Raw genomic sequence first — 25,388 nt, forward strand, 5'->3', positions numbered from 1 at the left:
TGGTGGTGGGTGGCTCTGGCTCAGCAGAGACGTCAGTGGTACGGTGAAATACATCTGGTTTGCCTGGTTCAGATAGGTTGGGCAGGAGGAGGAAGATGAGGCACTCTCTAGACTGTCATGTTGTTTTTTTTATATTTTCAATGTTTGAGTGGTGGTGACCTTCCTCCAGGGTTGGCAGAGACGTTATACTTCCTTTCCTCCCTTTTCTCCAACCCCAGTCCACTTCCCTGTGAAGTGAATATATCCTCAGTCATTTCCCTGAGCTGTTGTGATTAAGGGCCTCCCCAGCTAGGCCAGTGGGTTAGTGGTGAGGCCTGCCTGCTGACTTCTTTATTTTTTCCTTTTTTATTTTTTTTCTCTCTCTCCTTTTTTTTTTTTTTTTTTGGTTGTTGGTTTTTGTTTTTAACGCCTTGCCTGTTGATTCTCTTGCAGAGTGTGAGCACGGCTATGCCTCGACCTTCCCCTCAGTCCCAAGCCCTGGACTACAAGACCCAAAGCCCACGCGGAGGCTGAGCCGGGCACGGAAGTACAGCGGCAGTGGCAGCATTGCCAGTATTGCCACCAGGTACACTGTGGGCAGGGCTGCCTGGGGGTCAAAGCTGCAGAAGAAAGCTGGAGGCAGTGGAGAGAAACTTGCTCTCTTGGAAAAATGGGAAGAGAATCTGAACAGCTAGAAGGATTCTGAGCTGGAGCACACAAGTGCAGTGTCCATTCTGGATCTATGGAAGTAGAGGGGGACACAGGGGAGCTGGATCTGAAATGGCACTGCCAGCTGACACCATGCCAAGTCTCAGATGCTGCAGAGGGAAGGGGAATAGGGAGATCTGTTCACAAGGTTTAGGGAGGAGGTAGGCAATAGCTATTCCCATTATATACAGCTGATGTCTTTCCAACCCAGAAATCACTGCTTTTAAGGGATAGTGCATGTGCAGCCTGGGTGCTTTGGGATTGTAATGACAGGCATGATTTGAAGCAAGGAAATGTTTTGAAATGGATCCCCTACAACAAATGGGAGAGAGGGAGATGACTGACTGTAATGTACAACATGTTAAAAATTCAGTTCAGGAAAACAAAGCTGTGTTTCAGTCTGCCTTTTAGGGCAGTGGGATTTCCCAGCTTTTGCTAGCTTGGTAATTGTAGAACTCCATGTTTTTGACACTTTTCTTATTATACAATGGCATGTTTTTTGGTTTCTTAAATCTAGAAGAGACAATAGGATTGAGCCTATTGCCTGGTGCTGTGGTTGCATCTACCTCTTCCCCCTCATTCCTGTTCTTTTTATTTTTGTTTGCTACCTTCTGTAGGTTTGTTCAGACCTTGTTGAGACCTTCTGGGATAGAGAAACTTTAGAAACATAGAGTATGCCTTTGAAAAGGCATTTGCAAGCTTGCTTTTACTGCAGCAAGGCCTGTGCAATCCATAAAATGGTGGCAGGTGGCTCAGGTGATTAAGGCTTTCTTAAGGCCATTGGGAAGGACCTGTAAAGGCCTAAGGGGAAGGTGCCTTTGCTTGCAGTGATTCTGCTTCGGCAGCATTTGATAATAAAGGTTGTTTGAAGCAATGTTAGGACACCTTGTTGTAGGGAAGTTTTCTTCATCAGGATCAGCATATCTTGAGCTCTTTGTGTGCTCAATGTTTGTATTTGCTTCTCTACTTCATCCAGCTTCTCCTAATTTGAGGGCCTTTGTAGCTCTTTGCTGTTTACTGTGAACCAAAGCCCCCAGTCCTGTGACTTTGTGTTGGAAAATGGTGGCAAATGCTGAATTGAGGTCGGTATTTTTCTCTCTAGGTTTCCCACATACTATTTTTCCATCCCACACCCCTTTGTCTCAAAGGCCTTTGTCATGGCAACCTGCCCTTCTCCAGAGGAGGGCTGGAAGCACATCCCCCTCAGGAACTCCTTAGCACTGAATCCAGCAGCCTGTAGGCTGGAGAGGGATGCAGAGCACTCCCAGTCCCTGGGGCCAGGGTGCTCAGCAGGCCCTGCCAGCACAGAGCTCCAGGCACAGCTCTCCTGGGGCAGCTCTGGTGCTGACACCAGCCCGCTGGGCCCTTGAGCCTGACAGGCTGAATATGTTCCTGTGGGTGGAAAGGCAGCAGAGAAGCAGAAGAGGTACTTTCTAGTCTTACTTAAACCTTCTTAATGCAAGGAATACTGAGGCCAAATTGAATCTTTAGAGTGATAACGTTGTTACCCAGAGCGTTTCCTCCTGTGGTTGTTTCAGCCTCAGGGAGTGACCAGTGTCAGGTCTGCTCCAGGCAGGGACCAGAGTTGGGTCTTTTGGGGAGCTCAGACCTTACATGCACAGTTGGAAATGGAAGTTTCTTTTAGCACAAGTCGTAGCAGCTTGCACTTGCTGTAGGAGATGGCAGGCCTTCCAGATGGCTGAAGTGCCGGGAAGTGACAACTGTGAAGTTTAGGGTGCCTCCAAATTCACTGCAGTGTCTTTTGTGTGATGCTGAGTATAGCATCAGCCTTGTTTAAGGAAGGCTCTGTATCATCTCTTCCTGTTAAAATCAAAGGGGCAATTCAGTAAGTTCTGTCTGGTGGAGTTGGAATGGACTTTGAATTAAATATCAAGTCCTTGATGAGGAACAAAACTTACATTTCATGTGTGGACAAGAGATTTTCTTAGATTGCTTTTGTCTCAAAATGTTTCATTAGTGTAGAGGAATAATGCATTTAGATCTCATGCAGATCTTGTAATAAAACAGCCTCCTGTGAAAATGTCTCTCAGGCAACCTTGGGAAAGCGACAATGTTTTCCTTTTTTTTTATTTATACACTTCTACAAATTCTTTTACAAATTGGCACATGTACCTTGTTGATGGTCTTTATTGAACCAAATAATCCATGATTTTGTGGTACAGGGTATTTATGAAGCCTGGCTGCTTGTTTGATTAATATTTTAATTCCAGGTATTTCCCCTCAGCATTTGCAGCCCAGACATGACAGCTATTTCCTCCCAACAGGCTCTGTGCTGTCATTGCACAAACACCCAGAAAGTTCTGAGGAGCAGACAGCCCAGTTCTGGATGGCAGTGGCAGAGCAATTCTTATTCTTACAGAACTATGGTGATCTCACAGTCTCAGCAAAATAATTCTTTTCTACCCCAAATAGGGGTGTGCAGATAAGAGGAAAAAAAATGCTTCATAGTTTCTAATTCTTGTGATACAATTTTAAGGAAGGATGTGGCTCAGGGTCTCTTTTCCTTTGCTTGTCTCTGTTGTGCAACCAACAGCATGGAGATTACTGCAGAGGGCTTCCCTCTGCAATCATTATCTACATGAATGTGCAGTGTTTTGTGCAGATATTTGTAAGATATAGTGAGTTTGAGTTAAAACATGAACGTATTTAAAAATACTGTTTTGCTTTAGTTGGGGATATTTTGGTATGGGAAATTATCCACCTGCAGAAAATAATTGGAGAATCACAGTCGTTACCTGGTGTTTATAATAGATGAGGGAAACTTTTTCTTTAACAAATCCAACTTAACACATAGATAAAAGCAAAAACCCAAGCAAATTAAAAACTCAAGTTAGCCAACATGTGTTACATTTGAATTGAGTATTGCCTCCTTAAATATGCTCTTGACAAAATTATCTTCTGATTTGTGGAATGGGTTGGAAAATGAACAGCGGTTTGTTACAGCATGTAGTATCACTTATTTAACATTACTTTTTTCAGAAGATGTTTCTGGGGCAGAACCTGAGTTTCTAAAACGTTGCTAGAGAAGTGAAGTAGTCTGTGCTGGGAGTGAAATTCTGTGGGTACATTAACTTGCACTCAATGTCACTGGAAACTGCTGCCATGGACCCTACATGTGCAGTTCTAATAGACTCAATTATTTGAAAGGTTCATTATATTTAGTTAGGATTAGCCTGGCTTGATATTTATACATTTTGGAAAATAATTGAGAAGACTTTTTAATCAATTAAATCATTGTGTCAGCAGGAAATAAAATAAACAGTAGGGTTGCTAAATTATTTTTCCCCCAATAATGCCGTCAATTTAATGAAGTTAAGATTTATAACGAAATCTGAAATTGCGTTACAATATTAGATTGTCATTTGTGTTTTGTTGTTATTTAGGCTCTCAGGCATGTAGAAAGCCTGTTGTTTTTTGGTCTAATCCTGGGGAAATACCAAGCATCCTCCCAGCAGCACTGGGAGCCCTCAGCTCTCCCAGGAGGCCCATGTTGTTAAGGGCTCTCAAATAATCTATTGCTCAGTTCCATGGGGGAGGGTTTGATCTCTGTCCAGTTTCTTTTTCGTTTCATTTTCCTCTCTTCCCATTATCCTCCCTTGTGTCTGGCACTGCCTCCCAAGGGCCTTTCATACACCTACAGTCTGATAGCAGGTTGCTTGCAGAGCTTGGAGTCAGCAGCTGTGATGATTATGGTAAGGCATTTTGGGCATGTTATCTTGGAAATCTGGGTGTCTGGGTTTCTTTGCCCTTCTGCCTGTTCTACTGGTGCAGCTCCTCATTTTCTCTGTCGTTGCACTCTCATCTACCCATATGAAACTTTTTTTCCACTTCTAAATCCCATCACTTGGTTTTGTGCTGAACTTCTCTGTAGGCCTTCGCTCTCATAACCTTTGAAATTCTCTCCTGAGGGTCCATATGGGGACTGTACTGCTGAAACCCTCAGGTATGCTTGGCTTTAAGCTTGGTGTGCTCACAGTGTCCCAGAGCAAGTACTGTGGGGTGGGTGTGTAGCTGTGCATTAGGTACTCCGTGTGCCTTAGGTGATGGCTTAATGTGGCACAGGTTCACAAACATGGGTGCAGAAGCTCAGAGGGTGTGGCTGCAGGTGAATCTGCAAGTCAGCCTTGGGTGTCTGGTGCACAAGAAAGCTGATTTACCACAGCAGCAGTGCTGTGCAGCTGTACCTCACTGTGCAGGGGAGGAGTAGGGGGGTTGGTGAACATTGCACAGTTTCAATATGTTTTATCTTTTCTGTCAAAGGAGGTTTCCACTCTCCTCCCCCCACATCGTGCTGCTGACTGAGTACCTGGCAATTTTCAGTCCTTCCTGGAGCCTCTGGAGTTAGGACAGTGCTGTAATTATGATTTTATTGGGAGAGAGGGTGTGCAGGTGGCTGAGTGGTTTGCCTGTCTTGTGTAAGGAATTCCTGAAAGAGCAAATTGCTGTGTCAGCTCTTGTTGATCTATTTTTCTGCACAAAGCCCCCAGCCCTATCTTCATGTCCCAGAGACCTGGTGTCTGAGACTTTCTGTCCACAGCTTTCCTGCTTCCTAGGCTCTATAGTTGTTACTTGTTTCTGCATGTTACTTTGTTTATTTGCTTGTGAGTTTTTTGGGGTTTTTTTAATCCTCTTGCACTGGATCACGCCTCACTCTACAGCTAGTGGGAGTTGAGTTTTGACTCGCTATGTGTAGGTGGGTTAGAATCTGGCCCTTGTGTAATATGGGGGGGATGCTTTCTGCCTCAAACCTTGTAGTGCCTTGTAGTGAAGCTCTATTCATGGCTCAGGACCTGGCTTTGCTTTATAGAGTACAAATCCACACATGTAAAACAAGAGTTTACAGTGAGATCTGCGGTGCCATGTTTTGAGTTATGCTTCATTTTGATCATGTACAAGCAGTGTGATTAGTATCTGGAAGCTTCATCTTGCTCTTGAAACTTTGTCTGGACATACTTGGAGTCAGAATCTTGCCTCCCAGTAGAGGGTATACCTGAATATGCTCGTTAATTTTCCAAGAAAGGGAAGCTGAATGAAGCTGAGCTGTTAAGGATTGCTTTTCTCTTAGAGATATTGAGGGAGACTGGCCAGCAGTATTGAGTATAGTGAGATATGTGCATGACTTCTTTTTGAGAAAGCATAATAACAGTATAAATGCTGGGCTGGGAAGCTGGATTGGTGGTCCATGCACAAGAGGCAAATATTCACCCCATATTCAAATCCCACTGTTTTTGTAGGTTTGTACCTGCATACAGATGCTCAGAGAAGGCTGACAGGTAGGACTGTACTGAACTCTGTTCAGCCTCAGCACATCCCCTCTGCCCATTTGCCCCACTGCAATCTGCAGGTGTAGATGAGCAACTCCCAGTGATGCTGGAGTTTCTGAACCTGCCATGGTGTGAGATCCTGACATGAGTTGGAAAACAGAGAAGTACCCCATGTAGGTGAGGTTTTGTATGCAGTGTCTTCTCAGTGGTGCTTGGCTTTGCAGTACAGCTGGCAGGTTACCAGGGAAAACACAGAAAGTGGGGTGAACCCAGCAAATGGCATGAGAAGCATAAACCCCACTCCCTGGTGAGGAATGAGGCCTCCAGAAGTGCAAGAGCTGATGTAGCAATTTCCATGGGGGAACCCACTGTGTTCCTCTTTGTCACCCTGTTTACTTTATAAGCCTCCAAGGAAGAAGATCCTGCAGAGCTGCAGTTCCTGTTTTCCTTTGTGTGTTAGCAGTATAGCTGTGTATAGGGATATCTGGGTGGCAGGGAGTCTATGCAGAAACCCACAATTCTAGGCTCAATTTATACTTGGTACTTTCAGTAGTTGTAAAATGTAATTTGTGTTCTCTTTAGACTATCCAAGTTGTGCAAAGAGGCCTTTGTGTAAACTAGAAGTAGGCCCAGTTGTTGATGTTATCTGCAACCAAGCTGTAATTCTCTGCTGCAGCATCTGTCTGCTGTGAAGTGTCACTGTGTGTGGCTGAAGGCTCCTGATCCCTTTGTCCTCCCAGGTTTGGGGGACTCCTCTACAGGAGTGTTGTTTCACAGTGGGAGTCAGTCAGGGCTCATGCTGTTGGTGTTGCAGCACTGCCCAGTTAGAGCTGTGCTGCAGCTGCCATGGGCTGATTTGCATCACTGATCACAGTGCTGGTGTGATGGCAGGAAATTTCACATTTTCTTATGTTCTCAGGGTCTTTTGAAATGTGAAGCTTGTTAGACCCAGCCCCTAGAGAAATTTTGTGTCCTGGGATGGTGGGGAGGATATTTGGGCCAAACCTGGTCAACTGTTGCCACAATTCTCTTGTTTTCTCTTTCCATTGTATTCACTGTACAGGCAGTTCTCTGGTTTAAGTCATATTCCTTCTTTGTCAGTTGTTTTGGTTTTCTTCCCATCTCAGCACATTTGTACCCTTTTTATATCTTCTCTGTGTAATGTTTCATCCACAACACATGCAGGGATTTATCCTTCATGCTTTTGTTTAACCTGACCTGGTGCTGTGCTCGGCAGTGAATTGGTTGTCACCTGTAGTGTTGTTTCCATCTGTTCTCCTGTTTGTAGGTAAGACTGACTTTTTCCTTTCCTGCTCCTGATGGAGCTTTTAAATCCATTTCTATTTCTGACCCAAACAGACTGGTCAATGTCCTGCTGCTGAGTTAATTGTCTTGCTTGTTGGAGTTCCTGCTGTTCATCATCTCCTGAACCCTCCTGACAAACTTCTGCCCAAATTCAAAGACTGGCTGCTATTTGTTCTCCTCCTGAGAGTGTTGGCTCTTACTCCCTACCTTCTTTGAACCAACAAAGATAGGATTTGTTTTTGTTGACTTATTTTGGGCTTTCTTGATCAGAGGCTGTGGGTCTCTGGGGCTGTGCACTTGGCTGGCCTTTGCCTGGATCTCTTCTCTATGAGACACTGCCTTGTTGATCAGCTCAGAGAGAACAGGCCTGCTTTTTCCATCTTGCTGGATATATTCCCATCTCTCTTTTCTGTGTTCCCTACTGTACTTTCAGTCCTTTCATTCTCTGATATGAAAGTGATTTCACTTCAGTTCTGTTGCTTTATGAATCCAGTTTGAAGTAGCCTTAGATGATTTCCAATATTATCTTAATTACTTGTTTATGCTTTGCTGTTTGCTCTGTGACAAGCAGGCATGTGGACTGAGAGCAATCCTTTTGCCTCAGTTTTGATTAAAGCTCCTCTCCATAAAATAGTCGATTATTTTCTGAAAGCTTCTCATTTATCTCCTACCATCTGTTACACCATCAAGAAGGGAGAAGTTGTGAGAAAGGACAGATGACATTGGGATTGCTGTTGGGGCTGCTGCTCCAGGGGCCATTGCCCAGGTGCCTGGGCAGCCCTAAAGCAGCATATAGGCATGGTAAGGTAACATGGCACAGCTTCTGATTTGCCTTTAACAGTGAGGCTACAAAGTGCAGCAGTTCATGAACTGTTTTACAAGCAGCCTGGCCATCTGGGAGCTGTGGGAGGTAGCCACCTTGCAGCTTTCATGGTTGGTGCTGCTTGTGAGCCAGAACTGTAAGAACAGAAGAAATGGAAGCTCTTCCATTTTTCTCAGCCTTTCTTTTCCATGGATCTCCCAAATGCTGGATGAGTGTGTCCCTGTTGACAGAATACAGTCCCAGACATAAGGACATCTGAGTTCTCTTCCTGTTTTTGTGGAGTCTTTGTGCCTCAGTTTCCCTAGTACAGCATGCAGCTAACAGTATTGTCAATGTATTTTCCTGATTTAAAGTATATTTCCCTCTGCCTTCATCTCCAGGCACAGTATTGCAGCAGTATGGTTGTAACATGAGAGATAACTAACAAGCCTAAATAGAAGTGAAGGAAGTCTGGCCTGGCCCACAGCCATATAAATGCCATCAGTTTCTTTTCAAACAAAGTGCAGTTCAGTCAGGTGGTGTTTACTCAAAAAGCCTCACTTTCCCCAGTGCATCTGAAGGCAGTTTCTTGAGGGCAGAAGATGTGTGTTTGCAGAGAAGTACATGTTCCCCAAACAGACTGCTGCACTGCAGAGGGCACTGCCTAGGCTATTTCTGGAAGTGACCATCTTCCTCAAAAGGGCAATGTTATGTGTGGGAAGAAGCACATTACAGGGCAAGGGCCGGGCATGCTGGGCCTTGGATCATTTCCTGAGTCTGCTGCCGAATGATCTGGGCACGTCAGATGACCTACATGGCTCCTACCATCTGCACATTATATGGTTCCCACCATCTGTACATTGGGGTAATGCACACACTTTTCTAATCCTGTTTTCTAGAAGCTATAGATGTTTTGGAGCTTGTAACTGTTTTAAAGAAGATGAGACTTAAGCTCCTGAGTTTTCTAGGTAGATTTGAAAATTGCCTCCTATGTCTTTATTCTTTTTCTGTGAACCACTGCAATGCAGGTACCAGCAACTGGGATACTGGTTCTGCTGTGGCCTTGGAAGGGGCCGAGTCCCTGACCATGTAGTGAGACTCATATAGCCTGCTAGAAGTCAGCAGGACAAGGACCACATAGAAAAGTGTATTTTTCTGTCCTCATTCTTTGTCATGCTCTTCCTTGTGCATGGGAGAGCTTGGAAGTGCATGGTGACATTTTTCTTCATCAGGTCATGAAATACACAGTTTTGTCAATATATTAAAAAAAGGCAAGAATCTGTTTACAAGAAGCTCAAACTCCCTTGCATCATGGATCACAGACAAGAGTCTTGCCTTGGTGAAGGCAAAAATATTCTTCTTCCTGACATGTGAGAATCTATCTGAATTGTCTGAGTTCTAAATTGTTAGAGAAGATGTTGTCTGCTGCATGTCCAAGGGGGATGGACTAGGGTTTCTCTACTGAAATGGCTGAGGTACTTCACCAACTGAACATACATCAGCCTCTGTGTCTGATCTGTGTGTACCAGCCCCCTTTGACATGGTTAACTGTGGGCTGGGAAGAGAAGAAAGTGGTTTCTGTAGGACTTCTGCTCACTTGTGAGAGGAGTTAGAAGGCAGACAAATGGAGCAATGAATACACTTTGGAGAACTTGCTTCACTCTTGGCTGCTGTCAGCTGCCTGGTGTCCAGTCAGCAAGCCCCTTTCAGGCCAGCTTGTTATGGGAGACCCTAAACTGTCTGTTCCTCACACTGATCTTTTCCAAGATATGAACCTGGGACCTGGGACTGTGGAAGTGCTGGTGGTGCACAGCCAGGGGAGGCACCAGCAGGGCTTGTGCTTAGAACATGCAAAGTGGCCCAGAAAACAAAGTCCTTGGGGGTCTTCATGGAAGTGCTCAGAGGGACATGAAGATGCAATTCTGATTTCCCTGTTTCTTAGCTTTCAGTTTGGAAAGTGAGGAAACATGACGATAAATGTGCTTGTGAACTGCCCAGCCACTGCTCTCAGTGAGCCTGTCAAAAAGCCTGTAAGGAAAGCACCAGTTCTGTATTTAGAGCAGGGCTTGGCTTGAGGCCACACGTTGAACAATGAAGAGAAAACAAAATATTGAATAGCTGCTTGTTCAGCAAACCCAGTTCCTCTTGGCTGTGCAGGGCCCTGCATGAGGACAGTTTTCCTCTAGTATTTGGGGCTAGGAGGAGCATGTAGGGTCTCAGGTGGTGCAGGAAAAAGCCCACACCAGCATACTTGCTCCCAGCCTGCACAGTGGGGAGGGAAGCCAGCCGGGGACTTCTTTGCTGGCCCCAGACTGCAGCACTGAATGCAAACAACATTCCTGCTGTTATGTTGCCTGGCCTGGAAAACCTTTCCCTGCAGAGTGCCACCTTGTGCTGCTTATTAGGATGTTGGTCTGGTTTGGGGGAGCTCAGCTCTGGAACTGGGATAAACTCATGGTGCTCAGCAAGGAGGAGCTGTCTTCCTGCTCTGTTCTCCTGTGTGCTGAAAAAGCAGAACTGCACCGTCAGAACAATGTTGCTTCCCCAGATGAGGGTTATGTCTGATACGTCTGTTGGTTTTGAGTTTTATCAGTAAATTAATACTGCTTTGTTATTGGCTTCCATTTTAGATTGTTCTCTGGCACTTTGTACAGTGGTGTTTGAGGGTCAGGTTAGCTCATTTGGCAGACAGTGGGCAAGACATCAAGGCTGGTTTAAGGTTTGGGTTTGTTGGTTGTGGGCTTTTTTCTCACTTTCCCACTTAAACTTCACAATGGTTATGTGATTTTTTGGGGGTATTTGACCCAAGAGTCAGATGGCATGAGTATTCATGTTAGCTGTCTCTGGGATGCCTGAGAACAGCTATCTTATCCCGGGGTTCAGGGAACCCAGATTTAGTACCCTGCTCTGCCACAGGTTTCTTGTGTGACCTTGGGAAAATTATTTCTAATTTCTGTGTGTTGGTGTTGTCCCCCTGCATAAAAAGTATTACGGAAGACTTAATTTAGAAATGTTGCAAACAGAAATAATGGTTATGAGGAGCAGGTGCCAAATTGAGAGAGGCTGTATAAATACTGTAGGTGACTTAGAACATATTTACTTCTTGAAGGGAAGTATGCAGTGTACTTTTAAAAGTTGTTTTGACTGGGTCTTGCAGGACACTTTCCCAATACTATGTAGAAACCCAGGGATAGGTGGCTTTCTACAGTTGTGAACCACGTGGAAGAGCTCTCTTCTGCTCTTTGAGCTGAAAACAGACTGTGGGGCCATTTCTCCTTTTCCAAAGATGAACAAACATGAACAGATGCCAGTACGGCTGTGTTCCCTTCTCTGTTGGAGACGGAGAATGTGAACTTTGGAAAGGTCTGGCTTGATCCTGGGAAAACAGCTTTGATCAGAGCCTTAGGAGGAATCTGATACTGTGTCCGTCTAAGAGCCACAGAAAAACTAGCCAGAGTTTGGGGCCAGGTTAATCTGGTGCATCTCCACTGACGTCAGTGAGAAGGTGAAACAGTCTGTTCCATCCCCTCACCTCAACTCCTCATGGAGAAGAATTTACTCTGGACCTCAAGGCCAGACACTGTAGGGGATCATGAGGTAGTAATGGCTTAAGATAATTTTTGTCTCTGGTACTGCTTGGAAGGAAACCTTTTGTTAGATTTGCTGATATGCAAGACTGAGGTGATGTTCTTGTTAGACTTGAGGCTGCTACTTGCAGAGGGCATAAGGATGGCAGCAGAAGGACTCCTGCTCTGGCTGTGCCATCTTCTGTTCAGCTGCATTTTGCTCCTCCTCACTGTAGGAGCTCATGCCAATGTTGAGTACAGTAAGTTGCTGTGTTCCCAAGGCTCCCCTGCAGTTCTCTGAGGACCAAACTTCTGGGCCTCTCAGAGGTGAGGAAGGCTCACAGCTCCCTTAGAAAGAGCCCTTGAGCATCTCTGTCTGGGCAGGAAGAGTTAACTCCTGTGCAGCCTTCATTTGTCTTGCCATTGGGCTGGAAGCCTCACGTGCTGCTGGTGCTGAAGGTTCTTTGTGGGTTTCCCAGGCTGGCTTCTGCCCTGGCTTCATAGGCTACTGTGGTGTTGATCCACTTGGAACCCTGGCAAAACACTGGCAAAGCACTTCAGCCAGTAAGTTCTGTTTTGTGGACACAGGTGGATTTAAAATGTAAAAAAGCTGTTGACCACCCTTCTTTTCCTTTATTTTATTTTGTCATTTTTGAGGAAGAACTTGCATAAAAGAGAGCAGTAATGTAGTTCACTGGTTTCAGAAAGGTTGGTTATTCTTGGTTTGGGGAATGGAAGAAGGCATTTCCTGCAGGGGAATTTAGTGGCCCAGTGAATGGGTGTCAGCTGAGCTAGAAGCTGGGAAGGGTCTGTAAAATGAGGAAGAATGAGATTGTATATGGTGTGACGATGCATAAGCAAGAGACATAGCTGAACCTGAGTGAAATAAGACAGAAAGCAGTTGACCTGGTGTGCAGATGAATGTTCTTGTTTTGCTAAACATGATTCAGGTACTCTAATTTTCACAAGCTGTGGGATATTTCTTTCGTTATTAAACTCTTGATAAAGCTGAGTGGGGTGAGTGAATTTGGAGGAGAAGCACTGGGTCTGTGTAGGCATTAAGGATGTACTGGAGGAGCCCCTTACTTGTAGCCAGCAGCACCCTCTGAGACAACAATCTATCTATTGTGGTGCAGATGGAGCTCTTGGAGTCCTGGACTCCTCTGGAGCCAGGAGCTGATGCCAAATTCAGGCAGGAAGATGACCAGGTTCAGGAGAGATGACAGATCGTGGGGTCTAAATGCCATCTGTGTATTGCATAGGACAAGGGCTCTCAAGGACTGTGTTCTCCTCAGTAGAAAATAGTTAGCTCACTGAGAACCCAAACCAAAATGCAGATGTTCTGCAAGTGCATGTATTTGCCCATTTATCAATAATAAATGTGTAAACCAGAAAGGTCAGCTGTGTTTAATGTCATGTGGCAGCTTTGTGATTTTAATTACAGTAAAAAGCCCAATGACAAATGAATTCAATGCTCTTTAGAGCTTGTTCCTTTCTGCTGCAGTTAGTTGTGTTGCCTTACCTGTGCCTGGGCAAAGTTGGGCTGCCTCTGCCATGGTAGAAGAAATTTTATTTAAATAAATAAAAATGGGGTAAAGTGCAAATTACTTGCAGATTCTCATGTACTGGGGGACTTCAGTGGAGCTTAATGTTTCAACAACACCTTGTTACTGTGTTGGATAGCAAGGTTGCAGGGGATATCACTGTAACTGGCACAAAAAGGTTGTTGCATTTGACCTTAAATTAGAATGACTGACAATTTCTGCTTCCCTCTTTCTTCCTATTCTGTATGCAGTTTCAGGTATCTGGGGTAAATTGGGATAACTTGACTTTGTCCTCTTTCAACTTTTTGTTGCATAGACAAGGACTGCTCTGCTATTTTTGTTGTTGTTTGCTTGGCCCCTTTATCTTAAGCTTCTGAAACTCATTCTTGATCTTTTTCCAAGCTGTTTTCAAAATGTAGTGAGCAGGATCCTCCTCCTTAATAACATTTCTTCAGTTTTTAGGAGTAGTTATCAGTTTGGGTGTTTTAAATTGACTGCTAAAGAATGACTGCTATAGAAACCTGACTTTTAAATGAGGACCCTGCAGACGATTTGTGCTGGAGATACTTTTAAATTGCAGCTGCTGTTTTGAGCAGTGCCAGTACATGTGCTTGGTCTTTTGTTTTCCCCTCTGAATGTGTCCATACCCGCCCAGCTCTGGTTTCAGCTTTGCAGGTTCTGCCTGCCCTGCCCACCTGACAGCAGGGATGTGAATTCCCCTGGTTTGTGTCCTTGTTCCCTGGGTGGCACAGGCAGTGGCTGACTGTCAGCAGCAGCACAGCAGTGGCACACTGAGCACACTGGTCACTTGCTGCTCTACAGCCAGAGTGTTCCCCGAGTTTTGGCGATAGTTTTCAGCTGTGGTGTTCGTCCTGTACCCATCAAAAAGCTGGTGATAGTGCACCAGCATGAGGCCTTGATTTCAGTCTGCTGATAGTCTCTAAGTTCTCAGTTAAGAGATAAAACCAGCTCAGTTAAAGAGATCCAGTTACATTTGTTTCTGGACCTATTTAAGACACTTTTTTTTCTGACTTGTATCAGTAGAGGCTCCTCCACTTTTTTCCACTTCACTGACAGAGCACTGTCCTTGTTTAACTCCAAATAAATCTTAGTAACATGTGCTGCCCAAAGATGAGGGGTAAAAACTAATCTTTAGGTTAGGAGCTATAGAAAGTGAAATGAGTAATGAACAGAAGAGAGAGGATTGTTTCCCTTTTTGTGTTGTCCAAGCAAAAGGAAACTGTTACAGAAAATTTAAATTAGTGAATGGTGATAGTGGGGAGCAGTGCTGGACTTTTTTCCTGAATTCGGGTGAAATAAAAAATTAAAACTTTTCCAGATGGTCCCAGTGAGACCAAGCAAAACATAGGCAGGTAAGAGAAGAAGCCTCCCTGTAGGATTGATTCAATACTGCTGAGATTCTTTCATTTCCATTCAGCTTCAGTGGGAAGGTGTTAGGGGGGTTGGTTTTTTTTCCTTGCCACAGACGTGGTTAAAAGTCACAGCAAATATTTCCTGACTTGGTGAAAAGCCTGTGACCTCTCTCAGTTGTCTTGTTCATCAGAAGGCAGATAGGTAATAAAGAGTCTCCTGTGTGAGAGGAGTAAGGAGAACCTGCTGTTTTAATTTTGTTCACAGCAGCGGGCCAAACTTTGTTCTTTCAGTGCTGGCCTTGGTAATTGGCTCAATATAATACAGGAATTCAAGCCATTGCATATCTTTGGCCTTATAACTGCTAATGTCATAGCCAAGAAGAGTGCACAGTCTCCTGCAGGAGCATACAGTAAAAAAGAACAATAAGCATGTTTCAAACTATGTATGGGCAGTGGTTCTAAAGGGCCTCAGCTCAGTCCTGATGGGTTCATTTGGGTCCAGGTTGCCTGGACAAAGGATTTTGCTGGTTTAGACTCAGGGCGGGTGGGGGGGGGGGGGTTGATTTGGGAGACTTTCTGGACTAAATATTATGTTCATGTTTCTGATTCCTGGGAACTAGAATGAAGGCATCCACCTCTTTAGGAAGGGAATTCAGGAGTTTTCTCAAGATGAAGAGTTTGACTATAGTATGCCTTGCCTTTCGGGTATCCCATGTCCTGCTGAGCAGGGTGGCTTGCACAGCTGTATGCTAACATTTTGTTTTTCCTCTGCTCTCAGCCATGGTCAGCTAAGGCTCATTTACCTTGTTTTTTGCAGACATCCACAGTTTAGTAATCATTTTCAATGCAGTTCTAACACCTGTTAGGCACTCCTCCTTCCTTTTTTTTTTTGGAGAAGCGTTTAATTATGACAGGGTTTCCCTTGGAGCACATCCTCCATTCAGTTCCCTAATTGTAGAATTCTCTGTGGGATTCTCCAGATGGGGGATAGAGGATAATCTTCTCAGAGCTCCGGAAGAAATGTGATGCCAAATTAAAGAAAATAGATCCTTTTTATTAAGCTCTTGGGTTCTTTTTACTCTTATTTTAAGGTGACCTTCTGTTAAAGAGAAATGTTGGACAAATGGCTATCCTTTTAAATAATCCTCAACAACCTTACCTGGGTTAGATTAGAAATCCTGAATGGATTTAAACTTTTTTTGCCACTCATTCTATCATCACAGAGGCAAGGAGAATGAACTTGCCTGTTTCCCTTTTGTTTCTAGTTGGTTTCATTTTCAAGCTGCAAAGCTCCAAATTAAGGAATATTGGCAGTGTGCTTGGTGTGGTGGGCAGGTATAAAGACAAAGCCCCCTCCTTTGTGGAGTGTCACAGTGTCACTTTATGGGTCACTTCACTGCATGCTGGTGTTGTGGCAGTGCTGTTCCCATCCCCAAGGGGTTTCCAGGCATCCTAAATGTGCTATGCAGTGCCAGAGATGTTTGCAAACAGGGCACTACTGGCTATCCCATTTTGTGCCCAAATGCTGGCCGTGTCTGCTTCTGCTAAATTGGCTAAATCCGGCATGTGATGGCTGATGGGCTCCAGGGGCTGTCCCTACAGGGCCAGTTCTGCTGGAAGGAAGGTTCCCATGTATTTGATGCACAAATTAATTCTCTATGAGCTCCTGCATTAGAAGATGGTACTGATATTTTTATAGCGGGAATGAAGAAATTAAAGCACAAAGAAACAACTTCAGTCCTGTACTGAGTTGGTGGCAGTGCCAGGAGTCTGGAAGTGACAGGCTCTGGTCCCTTGTTCTAATCATTGCCTCTCTTTAAGATTTTGTGTGCATTAAAGTCTCTAGGGAACATTTTCTTTAGCAGTAAGGGTACCAGCATTTGCACTGGAGGGAAGGAACATCTTGTCAGCAAGGTTATAGATTTTAATGTATGTAGTTGGTTGGTTTTGCAGTATGATGTGCCAGTGGGGATGTGCACGGTTTGCAGCAGTTGAACTTCAGTGCTCAGAGGTCAAAAGTGGCTAATCCAATTTTTTTTTTATTTTCCAGGTCTACGCACAACGAACTAGAAAAGAACCGGTAAGTAGCTAATGAGCTGAATTCTAAAAAATGTAAGCTGGTGAGTGTAATGTGTTTTGACCTTACTCATGCAGGTGCTGTTTGATCAGCTTAGACAGCTGTGAGTGACCACACTGCATCATGTAGTTTTAAAAGTTGGGGGGAAGACACAAAAAGATCTGAAAAAGAAGCTTTGTTTTTGGTTGGGTTTTTTTTTCTCTCTCTCTCTGAAAAGGCGAGAAGTGACCCAGTTTTGTGACTAATCTGTATGCAGAGTAAATACTGTTCTTCTCCTGACACAGTGAAATCTGATTGGGGCACTTTCCATACATGAGGTTGCTACGGGATCAGGTTTCTTGGGCGCTGGGTACTATGTGTTACCATGAACCAAAGGGCAGAGCCCTGTGCTCTGCACCCTCTCCCCCCACCCTGCCCTGGGCTGTCATAGTCTCTGTAGCACAGAAGAAAATACCATTGTCCAGAGGCTTGGAGCTCTGGCTACCTGTGCTCCTGCAGAGACTCTCCTAACCTGTTCTAGGGTTGCGCCTGTTTATCCTTGAATCTGATGTTTTAGCAAGCCCTGCAGTTTTGTTACTTGGCTGGCTCTTCTAAATGACTCAACCCTTTTGTAACAGGAGTTAAAGTAAGATAAATACCATTGAGACAAGGGGAGCCAGTTCACACACAGATCAGATTATCGCCTTCCATTCAGGATGCTATAGTTAAGGTTGTGGCAGGGTTTCCATTATAAACTTATCTTGGCTCTTCTGTGGGATTTTAGGGGGGCTGAGGGTGGGTGTCTGTGTTTTTTGTGGCTGCTGTAACAAAGGCGGTGCTTTGGCCAGCTGCTCCTATGAAGAAACCCCCAGGGTGGGAAGGAAAGCTGAGTCTAAATAGGTTGATTGCCTCCTCTTCTCTCTTAGCAGCCATCATTTAACAAGAGATGGGAGGACTGTGAGGATGGCCAAAGACACACAGAGCCTTTGAGCCAAGTGTGTATTTTCATTCAGACAAGATCTTCCCCTTCAAGGGAATTGGCTTCAAGGGAATTGCAGCTGAGTACCTCATGAATTGTGTTGCCTCAGTTTCCCCCACATCTGCCTCCCCCTAGCAGCAGCAATGCTGGGAAGCAGCTTGGCCTTTGCATGGTGTGGGTGTTTTCTTCCAGCCTGTGCTTCTCCCTCCTGGTATTTTTGAGTATCTACAGAATTGCCATGGTCTTATCTCTCTGGGTTGATGCAGGGAAGGTTTTTTATTTGGGTTGTGTTGCTCCCTGAGCTTCAGCCTTTCCAATCCCTGGTTGAGCTGTGTTGAGGAGTGTTGGCTCCTGGGTTTTCCAGTGCTCTCACTGGTTCTATTTACCAGTGAGGGAAAGAAAATGCAGTCCTTGGGTCTGACCCAGAACTGAAGGTGCTTATTTCTCCATGACAACAGTAAACCGTCACTAATCTTCAATGTGCTTATTTGCATATCTAATTGTTACTGCAAATGCTGCTTTTACTCAGTACAGCTTTAGAGCAGAACTGTCTCCATCTTTCCCTGGACCAGCCTGGTCCTATCACATTGGCCAAGTTTGCATGGATATGTGATCATCTTCTTCTAGCCTGAGGGCAGGCAGCAAAACTTCAAATTCTTAGCAGCCAGTGTTGCATACTTACTGTCCAGCTAAGGACTCTATCAACTGATGGGATTGGGATGTGCTGGGTACCACTTGTCTGTGTGAGTTGAGGAAGTTCCTGCCTTGATTCCCTGTCTTTTACTGAGGACAGTTACAGTTACTGAGGTGGGGATACCATAAGGATTAACTACTGACTAGCAGGTCAGGAAGTGTTACTTGCGAGAGGAGTGTTATTACTTGAGCTTCCCCTTATGCCTCCTTTTCCTGAATATTGACAAGGTGTTTGCTTGTTGCAGAATTTGTCCTTCCATTTTCATTTGGTGTAATATCTCTCTCTTCCTCTCCTTTTGTCTGTTATTCTCCTTAGTCCCCACCTGCTCCAGGCTGAAGATTCCTAACCATCAGCCTTCTCAGCAAGGTCTTTCCTCCAGGGCTTCCCATTCCGGGGCACTGTATTCCAGGTCTGTCTCAGACATGGTTTTACAAGCCTTTGGTTTTCATCCTTCTGGGAAGGGCACAAGTTTGATCATGTTGGGTGCTCTGTACAGGCAGCTCCTGTATCTCGGAACTTTGCTCAGGAGTCTGATGTTCCTGGTTTGGGATTCTGTCCCTTGATGCAGATGCTGTAGCTTGATCAGCTACTCACATCTGCAAACCCAGCTAGATGCTGTGGTGCCTTTGCTGTGTTTGCAGTGTTCGTTACCAGTGATTTGGGCAGCGAGTTTCATACTGGAAGCATTTATTTTCAAACTCCACAGCAGTGTTTTCTGAATGAGGGGGATTGCTTCCTGTGTTCCCCAGCTCCTTTTTTTATTTGCTGTGTTGTTAAGTTTGTCAGTGTCTCCAGACTTAACTGTTGCAAATATAAAAGCCCTGATACTAATGGCTTTGTGGCTGACAGGTGCTCATTTTCCCTATTATTTGAGATTATTCCTTCTGAATCTCACTGTTATCTCCATTATTGACATACACTGTAATTTTCAAAATTGTCCACTATTAGGTCTCTGACTCTGTTTTTTTCTCTTCTTGTCTGTGAACAGCAGTCTTCTTATGTTCAGTTAAATTTTGGTTTAACCCATTCAACAATTACACAGAGTTTGTTTTAAGCAGTAGCAAGAGAATATTAGTGAAACAAAATGCTCTTCTCCTTTCTGAATATGTGATTTAACTTGGACTCAGTATTACAGAGCTGATGATGTTTTAATGTGTACCCCTTTAATGTAGAAAACACCCTAAAAATGTACTTTAAAAAAATTAAAGCAATTTTTTAAGGTTTACTGCTTGAAAATATTTTGCTCCAGAACACTCCACTGGTTCTGCTAAGGAGCTGTTTGATTTGGTACCAAACATTTGCTGTAATATTTAAATGATTCCTCTTCTGGCTTTGATTTGGGTTTTTTAATTTGAAAAGATTGCAGTGACATTTATATAAGGGACTTCGTTTGTTGTAAAAGATTAAAGTTAATTTATACTTATTATCTGTCATTAATTCTCACACTGAAAAATTTTATTTAATGGGTATGTATTTCAGTTTATCTCTGCTTAGGATGAGTCATAGCTTGCATTTAAACAAGAAACCAGCATTCTTCTCATCTGCTGCAATATGTAACTAAAATGATATTTTTTAGTCCTTTAACACGCCTACCAAAAAACCTGATGTGTAAGCAACACTCTTCATTGTTTTCTGAAAGAAAAGAAGATAAAGTGTGTGACTGAAAGATGAAGTTTGCAAGTGTAATATTTTCTAAAAAAGGATAACAACTGAAATCCAGGTTAAAGGTAAATGTTGTGTGTTATACAGATAGTGGTGTTAGCTGTTGTCTGTGAACATTTTAAGACACATGCCAGTGTTGGGAGGATGTGGTCAGTGTGGTATTAGGGGGAGACACACAGCTCTGAGGTGACATCCTGCTGCTCTGTGAAGTGGCAGTTCTGGTAGACCAATACAGTGGTGATGTCTGTCAGAAAAGTTACATCTCCTGACAGAGCAAGAAAGAGTTTTGTAATGCTGTTGATCAGATTAAAAAAATAAAAAATAAAACAAAAAAAACCACCCAGCATTTTTCTGTAGATCATACATTGTTCTATTAGGTTTTGATGATGATTGCTTTGTAATGCAGCAGAAGGAAGGAAAACAAAGCTGAGTAATTGGGTAAAGAATGAGTTATGAGAGCATATTTTTCTTACGGTAACAATAATTCAGTTCAAACAAAAGATAGATCAAGGAGGTAAAGAGGCCTCAGGATCACTGAAAATAGAATTTTCTGAAGATCTTGCAGAATTTGTGGCTTTGCAAAAGTACTTCATTTAGAAAGAAAAAGGAAAAAGTCTAAAGGAGACAAACTTCTAAACCAAGTTGCTAAAAGTTTGTTGCATGTAAAAGCACAGAGTGAAGCAGTATAACATCCTTTCTCTCTGATATCTTTTGACATGATCAGAAGCAAAGAAGACAAACACATAGCAAGGATCAAGTACTGTGGTTTTTAGCCTGACTCTTACCAGAATTCCCCATCTTGTGGCTCCTCACCCATTCTTTCTTTGACGTGAGAGACTGTTTATTGCAGAGTGGTTTTCCAAGGTGGTTTCTCACCCAAAGCTGACTGTTGTGCTCAGTTGCCTATCTGAGGTAGTGGATAAGATAAAAAAAAACCCTACTGAAAGTTGAGGAGAGAACAGTGACCTGGGTCAGCTTGCACTGAAACATGGGGGCCTTCTGAGGCTCTGCAGCATTTGCACCGTTTGGTTCTGTTTCTTTAGAATAAGGGCTTTGAGTGTGTCTTAGGAAAAGCTTTTAAGGTAGAGGTTTTAAATAGTGCAGACAAGCTGTCTAGGCTGGGAAAGATAGAAGGAAGGGAAATGAAAGTATGGTGAATCCTTGCTACTCTGAATAGACAAGGATGATTGTGCTTTTGTAGTGCTATATATACTTGCCAAGGCAATCTGATCAGTGTTTGTCTTGAACCAGCTAATCAATGTGGTGTTGAGTTCAGTGCTATTTATCAGGAGAGCTGGAACAAGAAACTAATCCAGTAAATTTCATTTGTTCTCTGGAGTGGGTTTTGTTTTCATGCTAACTTCATGTAGCAGACGTTGACAGTACATATTGTTTTCCTCATTAATAAAACTTGGAACCTGTGATGTTCCTTGCAGCAGTCAAACCGTATCCAACACAGCTGAGCATGCATCTTTCTTTGACACATCCAAAGGTCAGAGCATGCACTGATCCAACTTGCTCCTTGTGGGAACTGTAGCTAAACTCTCCTGTCTCCAAGGCCAGTGTGGAACAAGAGCTGGAGGTAGTTAGCTGTCTTCAACTCTGTTGTTTGGATGACAGATGCCTCTGTTTTCAGCTGGGACTAACAATTTTCAGCAGAGCTGCAGCATGTTTCTCTGTTTTAGATCTGGATAACTTATTACAGTGCTGTTGCTGTTTTTGCTTAACCTGAGAGGGTGAAGCTGGTGGTTTTTGGAGTAAGGCTGTCAGAGAGCTGTTCTTTCTGGGTACGTTCAGGCTCAGCCAGCATTATTTAGTGTCAATCTGCCTTTTGCTATTTCTTTGCACTGCTCTGAGAACTCGCCAGTCACTGGTGTAACACTGGGGAAGGCTGACCAGCACACTTGCTCATGCAAAGTGCCTTCTTGGGCAGAAGCTGCATTTTGATTCAGTTACAACTGAAAGTCTGCAAAGGCTTTGTTTCACACTGGCTGGGTTGCTGAACGTTCTGAACTCTGAGTACAGCTGCTGCAAAGGGACAGTTAGTCTCTATGCCAAGATTTGAAGGAAACAAAATGATCTACATTTCAAATCCTTTAGTACTGCTCATATAGGAATTTCTAGTTTCAATATGATTTATTTTTTTTATTCAAAGTGATGCAGTGAAGAATGTATGCATGCCTGTCATCCTTTCTGCTCCCAGATCTCTGCACCTCCCTTAGGAATCCAATAGCTGTTGAAGAAAGAAGAGGAAAAAACCCAATACTACTATTTTGGATAAACTGTCACAAAGAAAAATGTTTTTGTTTCAACAATGTTACACAATAAAATCACTGTTATAAGCCATTTTTCAGAAACAGATATTATCACAAAGCCCTTCTTAACTAAGACATGTTTGGGGCACTTTTTGATGTGTTTTTCTTCCATGGTGTAGAAAGAACTGTCAGCACAATCTGCTTGGCCTTGTCATAATGGTCTGATGCTGAGAATGCTTTCATCATCCTGCCTCCCAGAAGGGAGACCTGAGAGGAAACCCCCATCTTGGAAAGAAACATTCTCTGCAGTCAGGTCTCTGCACCAAATCAGAGGTCACCAGTCTGATTTGGAGTGCATCATTGCCAGCTGTGGTACCTGAATCTCTTCCCAAACTTGCATCCTCAGATTTCTACTTGGGTGCATTGCCATAGTTTTGTTTCAGGTTGAACCCTCTCCAGTTCTGTATATTTATGGCTGTCCTCAAAAAATTATAAAGACTGGGCAAATGCCCCCTCTAATCAGTGAGCTTGGACCTCTGGTCTCAAGTAGGAAGTCAAGCATTCAGCTTTCCTGGCTCCATTTTCAGTCATATCATAGCTCTGTACTTACCATTTCTCTCCTAAATGGATCTCTGGAGACTTTGGAGGCTCGCTATTTTTTTTTTTTCCAGGGTGCTTTTTGAGGTGCTGAGAGCCAGCAATCCTGATGCAACAACTTTTCTTGTTCAAGTGACTAACATTGCTCGTGGGCCTGAAAGCATTACTAGCTAAAAGCCAGTTGGGAATTTCTGCTGTAGGAAAGATGAGGTAATAGGAACATAATTTTGAGACAGATCACCTGTTAACGACAAATTTCAGGACCTTGTACTCTTGGGACAGAAGTTGAAGTTGTATGCGTTGATCTACATCTGGTACATGTAATAATGTAGCCCATGCAGGCTTGTAATAACCAAAGGAAGTGGGGTAGGAAATGAAGGAAACATGCTTTTGTTCTCTTTTCTGTATGTACTGAAGTATGACAGCTTGGATAACCTCTAACCTTATATTGCAAGGGAACATGGGAAGAATGGGACGCCCCAGGTGTCTCCTGGTGTGGCCTGTGCCAGGTGAGAAGCAGAAACATGCACAGAGCTGGTGCCTGGATGGAGAAAAGGAGCAGGGACAAGGTTGCATTGACCCAGTCCTTTGCCTCATTGATCCACATCTCTGGCTGGTTGCTTGCCTTTTCTCTCCTTCACACAAGTTTCCTCTCTCCCACCTTCCTTCAAAACTTCATGCTCACTGCTTGTGTCCCTCTCAGTGTCCTTCTGTCCCCTCAGTGTTGGCCAGGGCCAGGAGGTGCTGCTTGATACCTTCTCCCATAAGGCAAGAGAAGAGGGACACAAAGTGTAGGCTGCTTTGGAGGCAGAAGTATGGTCTAACCCCTAGTTTTGGATGCTGTGATGGTGAATGTAAGTGTGTGACAGGTGTTCACAACCTTGTCTGGGAAAGGAGAGAAGGGCTCCATCTTGCAATTGCTGTGGTTCTTCTCTGGCTGCAAATGGTGCTGATCACCCTGAGTAGTTTGCATAACTGTGGGCAAACAGCCCTCAAAGTTTTCTTCCCAAACAGTGCATGAGAGAACCATAAAACAATTAAATAAGCAATATGGAACCAAGGGTCAGGAATTTTCCTCACATGAAACAAGTGGATAACATGGACAGGGCTATGTCAGGGGCATGGCAGACCATAGCAGTAGATGGTGTAATCTACCAGTGTTCCTTCTGTCCTTGGGAGTTTGAATTTGTGTGGAAATACTGATCATCTCTGCCTAGTGCTCTTTGTGGTTGTTCCTTACAGTGCCTGTGCAAAATTGGAGTATCCTGTTTTTCAGAAGTGAAACTGACTTCAGTCTGTTAGATGCAGGCTAAACCTCAGATAAAGATTTTGTATTTGTCTGAGTCTGAAGGAATGCAGAGGAATCCCTGCATGAGTCAGGTTTTCAGCCCAGTGTTCCATTAAGAAGGCCTAGGGGCTGCCTTTTGAAGCTATACTTTATGGGTACACTGCTGCCTGAGCATCACTTCCCATTAGCCATGTAATAAGATTTTCTGTCCCTCTTGCCTCTTAATTATTTACCTTTGAGAGTACATTCATAAAGCAACATGACTTATTTAGGGGGAAAATGAAAAGCTCTTGCAAAGCATGGATGCCTTTTCTCTTTTTTTTTTTTTTTTTTGCCTGGGAGTTCAGTGCTTATAAGGCTCAGGATGAAGAACAGATTGCTGTGAATGGTAGATTTTGCAAATGAGCATGTTCAGCTCACAAAAGGTGAGGCAGGAAAGGGGATGTAGCAGTTAGAGAATGATCTTGTAACTGTCTGTACAAGGGTTTCTGCACAGGAGGGGCTGAGGGAAAGGAGCATTGGTACAGAAAAGCTTATTCATGAAGCCACCAGTGGAAACAGGACATGAGTTTGAAAGGCAGCATTACTTTTATAGAAGCAGACTCTGTGCATGGTATCAGTGGGTTCACACATGGTCCAGACTGGTAGCAGCTCCTATGGGAAGGGTGTGGTTTTTATCATGGTAGGTCGTAAACAGCTGCACAAATTTAGTCATGCTTGCGAAGTCAAGTGCAGGCTGCTATCTCTGAGTTGTCTGGTTGCTGAGCCAGGGTGGAATATCTAAAAGCATCTGAATCATTTAGAAGCACAGCTCTTAATGGCTCTCTGGTGAATACTTGCTCCTTCACTTGGGCAGTTGTTGCTCCTCTCTGGTTGTCTCTACAGTGCTGTAGTTGTGCCGAGTCATTTGGGGAGCAGTGCCAAGGGTTCCTTGCTGTCCAGGACAGTGAATAAGGCAAAAACAAAAGGAGGGTATTTGATAGACACTGCTCTTCTCCTGATTAAGTGGGTGTGTTTGAGTAAAAGGGCAAGGACCCTTCCACATGGGTGAAGGCTGCCAAAGCCATACAACCATCAGGAGGGATATGTGGAAAGGTAGTTGATGCCAGACTTGATTTTGCTGCTTATTTGTGTATGGGAAGATCTCCCTGTGAGCATCCCAGGAAAGAAAAGGAACAGAACAGGAAGGTTCAGAGGTGAGATCAGCCCTGAGGAGCCCACTGTGACTGTCACTAGCCTTGAAGAAGAGCCTGGTCAGCCAAGAGTGTTCCAGGACATGACAACAGGAAGCCACC

At 43.9% G+C, this 25,388-nt stretch overlaps 1 protein-coding gene across 2 annotated transcripts in view; it reads left to right on the forward strand.

The window, feature by feature from the left end:
* MXI1 (MAX interactor 1, dimerization protein) overlaps positions 1 to 25,388 on the forward strand; it is a 54,831-nt gene that overhangs the window by 10,361 nt on the left and 19,082 nt on the right. For both annotated transcript variants that reach the window (XM_066555061.1, XM_066555062.1), the window contains exons 2-3: positions 433 to 565; positions 16,613 to 16,642. In XM_066555061.1, the coding sequence (XP_066411158.1) occupies positions 433 to 565; positions 16,613 to 16,642 (163 nt within the window). The remainder of the gene's footprint in view (positions 1 to 432; positions 566 to 16,612; positions 16,643 to 25,388) is intronic.

Source organism: Molothrus aeneus, chromosome 8 (genome assembly GCF_037042795.1).
Source record: "Molothrus aeneus isolate 106 chromosome 8, BPBGC_Maene_1.0, whole genome shotgun sequence".
NCBI classification, from domain to species: domain Eukaryota; kingdom Metazoa; phylum Chordata; class Aves; order Passeriformes; family Icteridae; genus Molothrus; species Molothrus aeneus.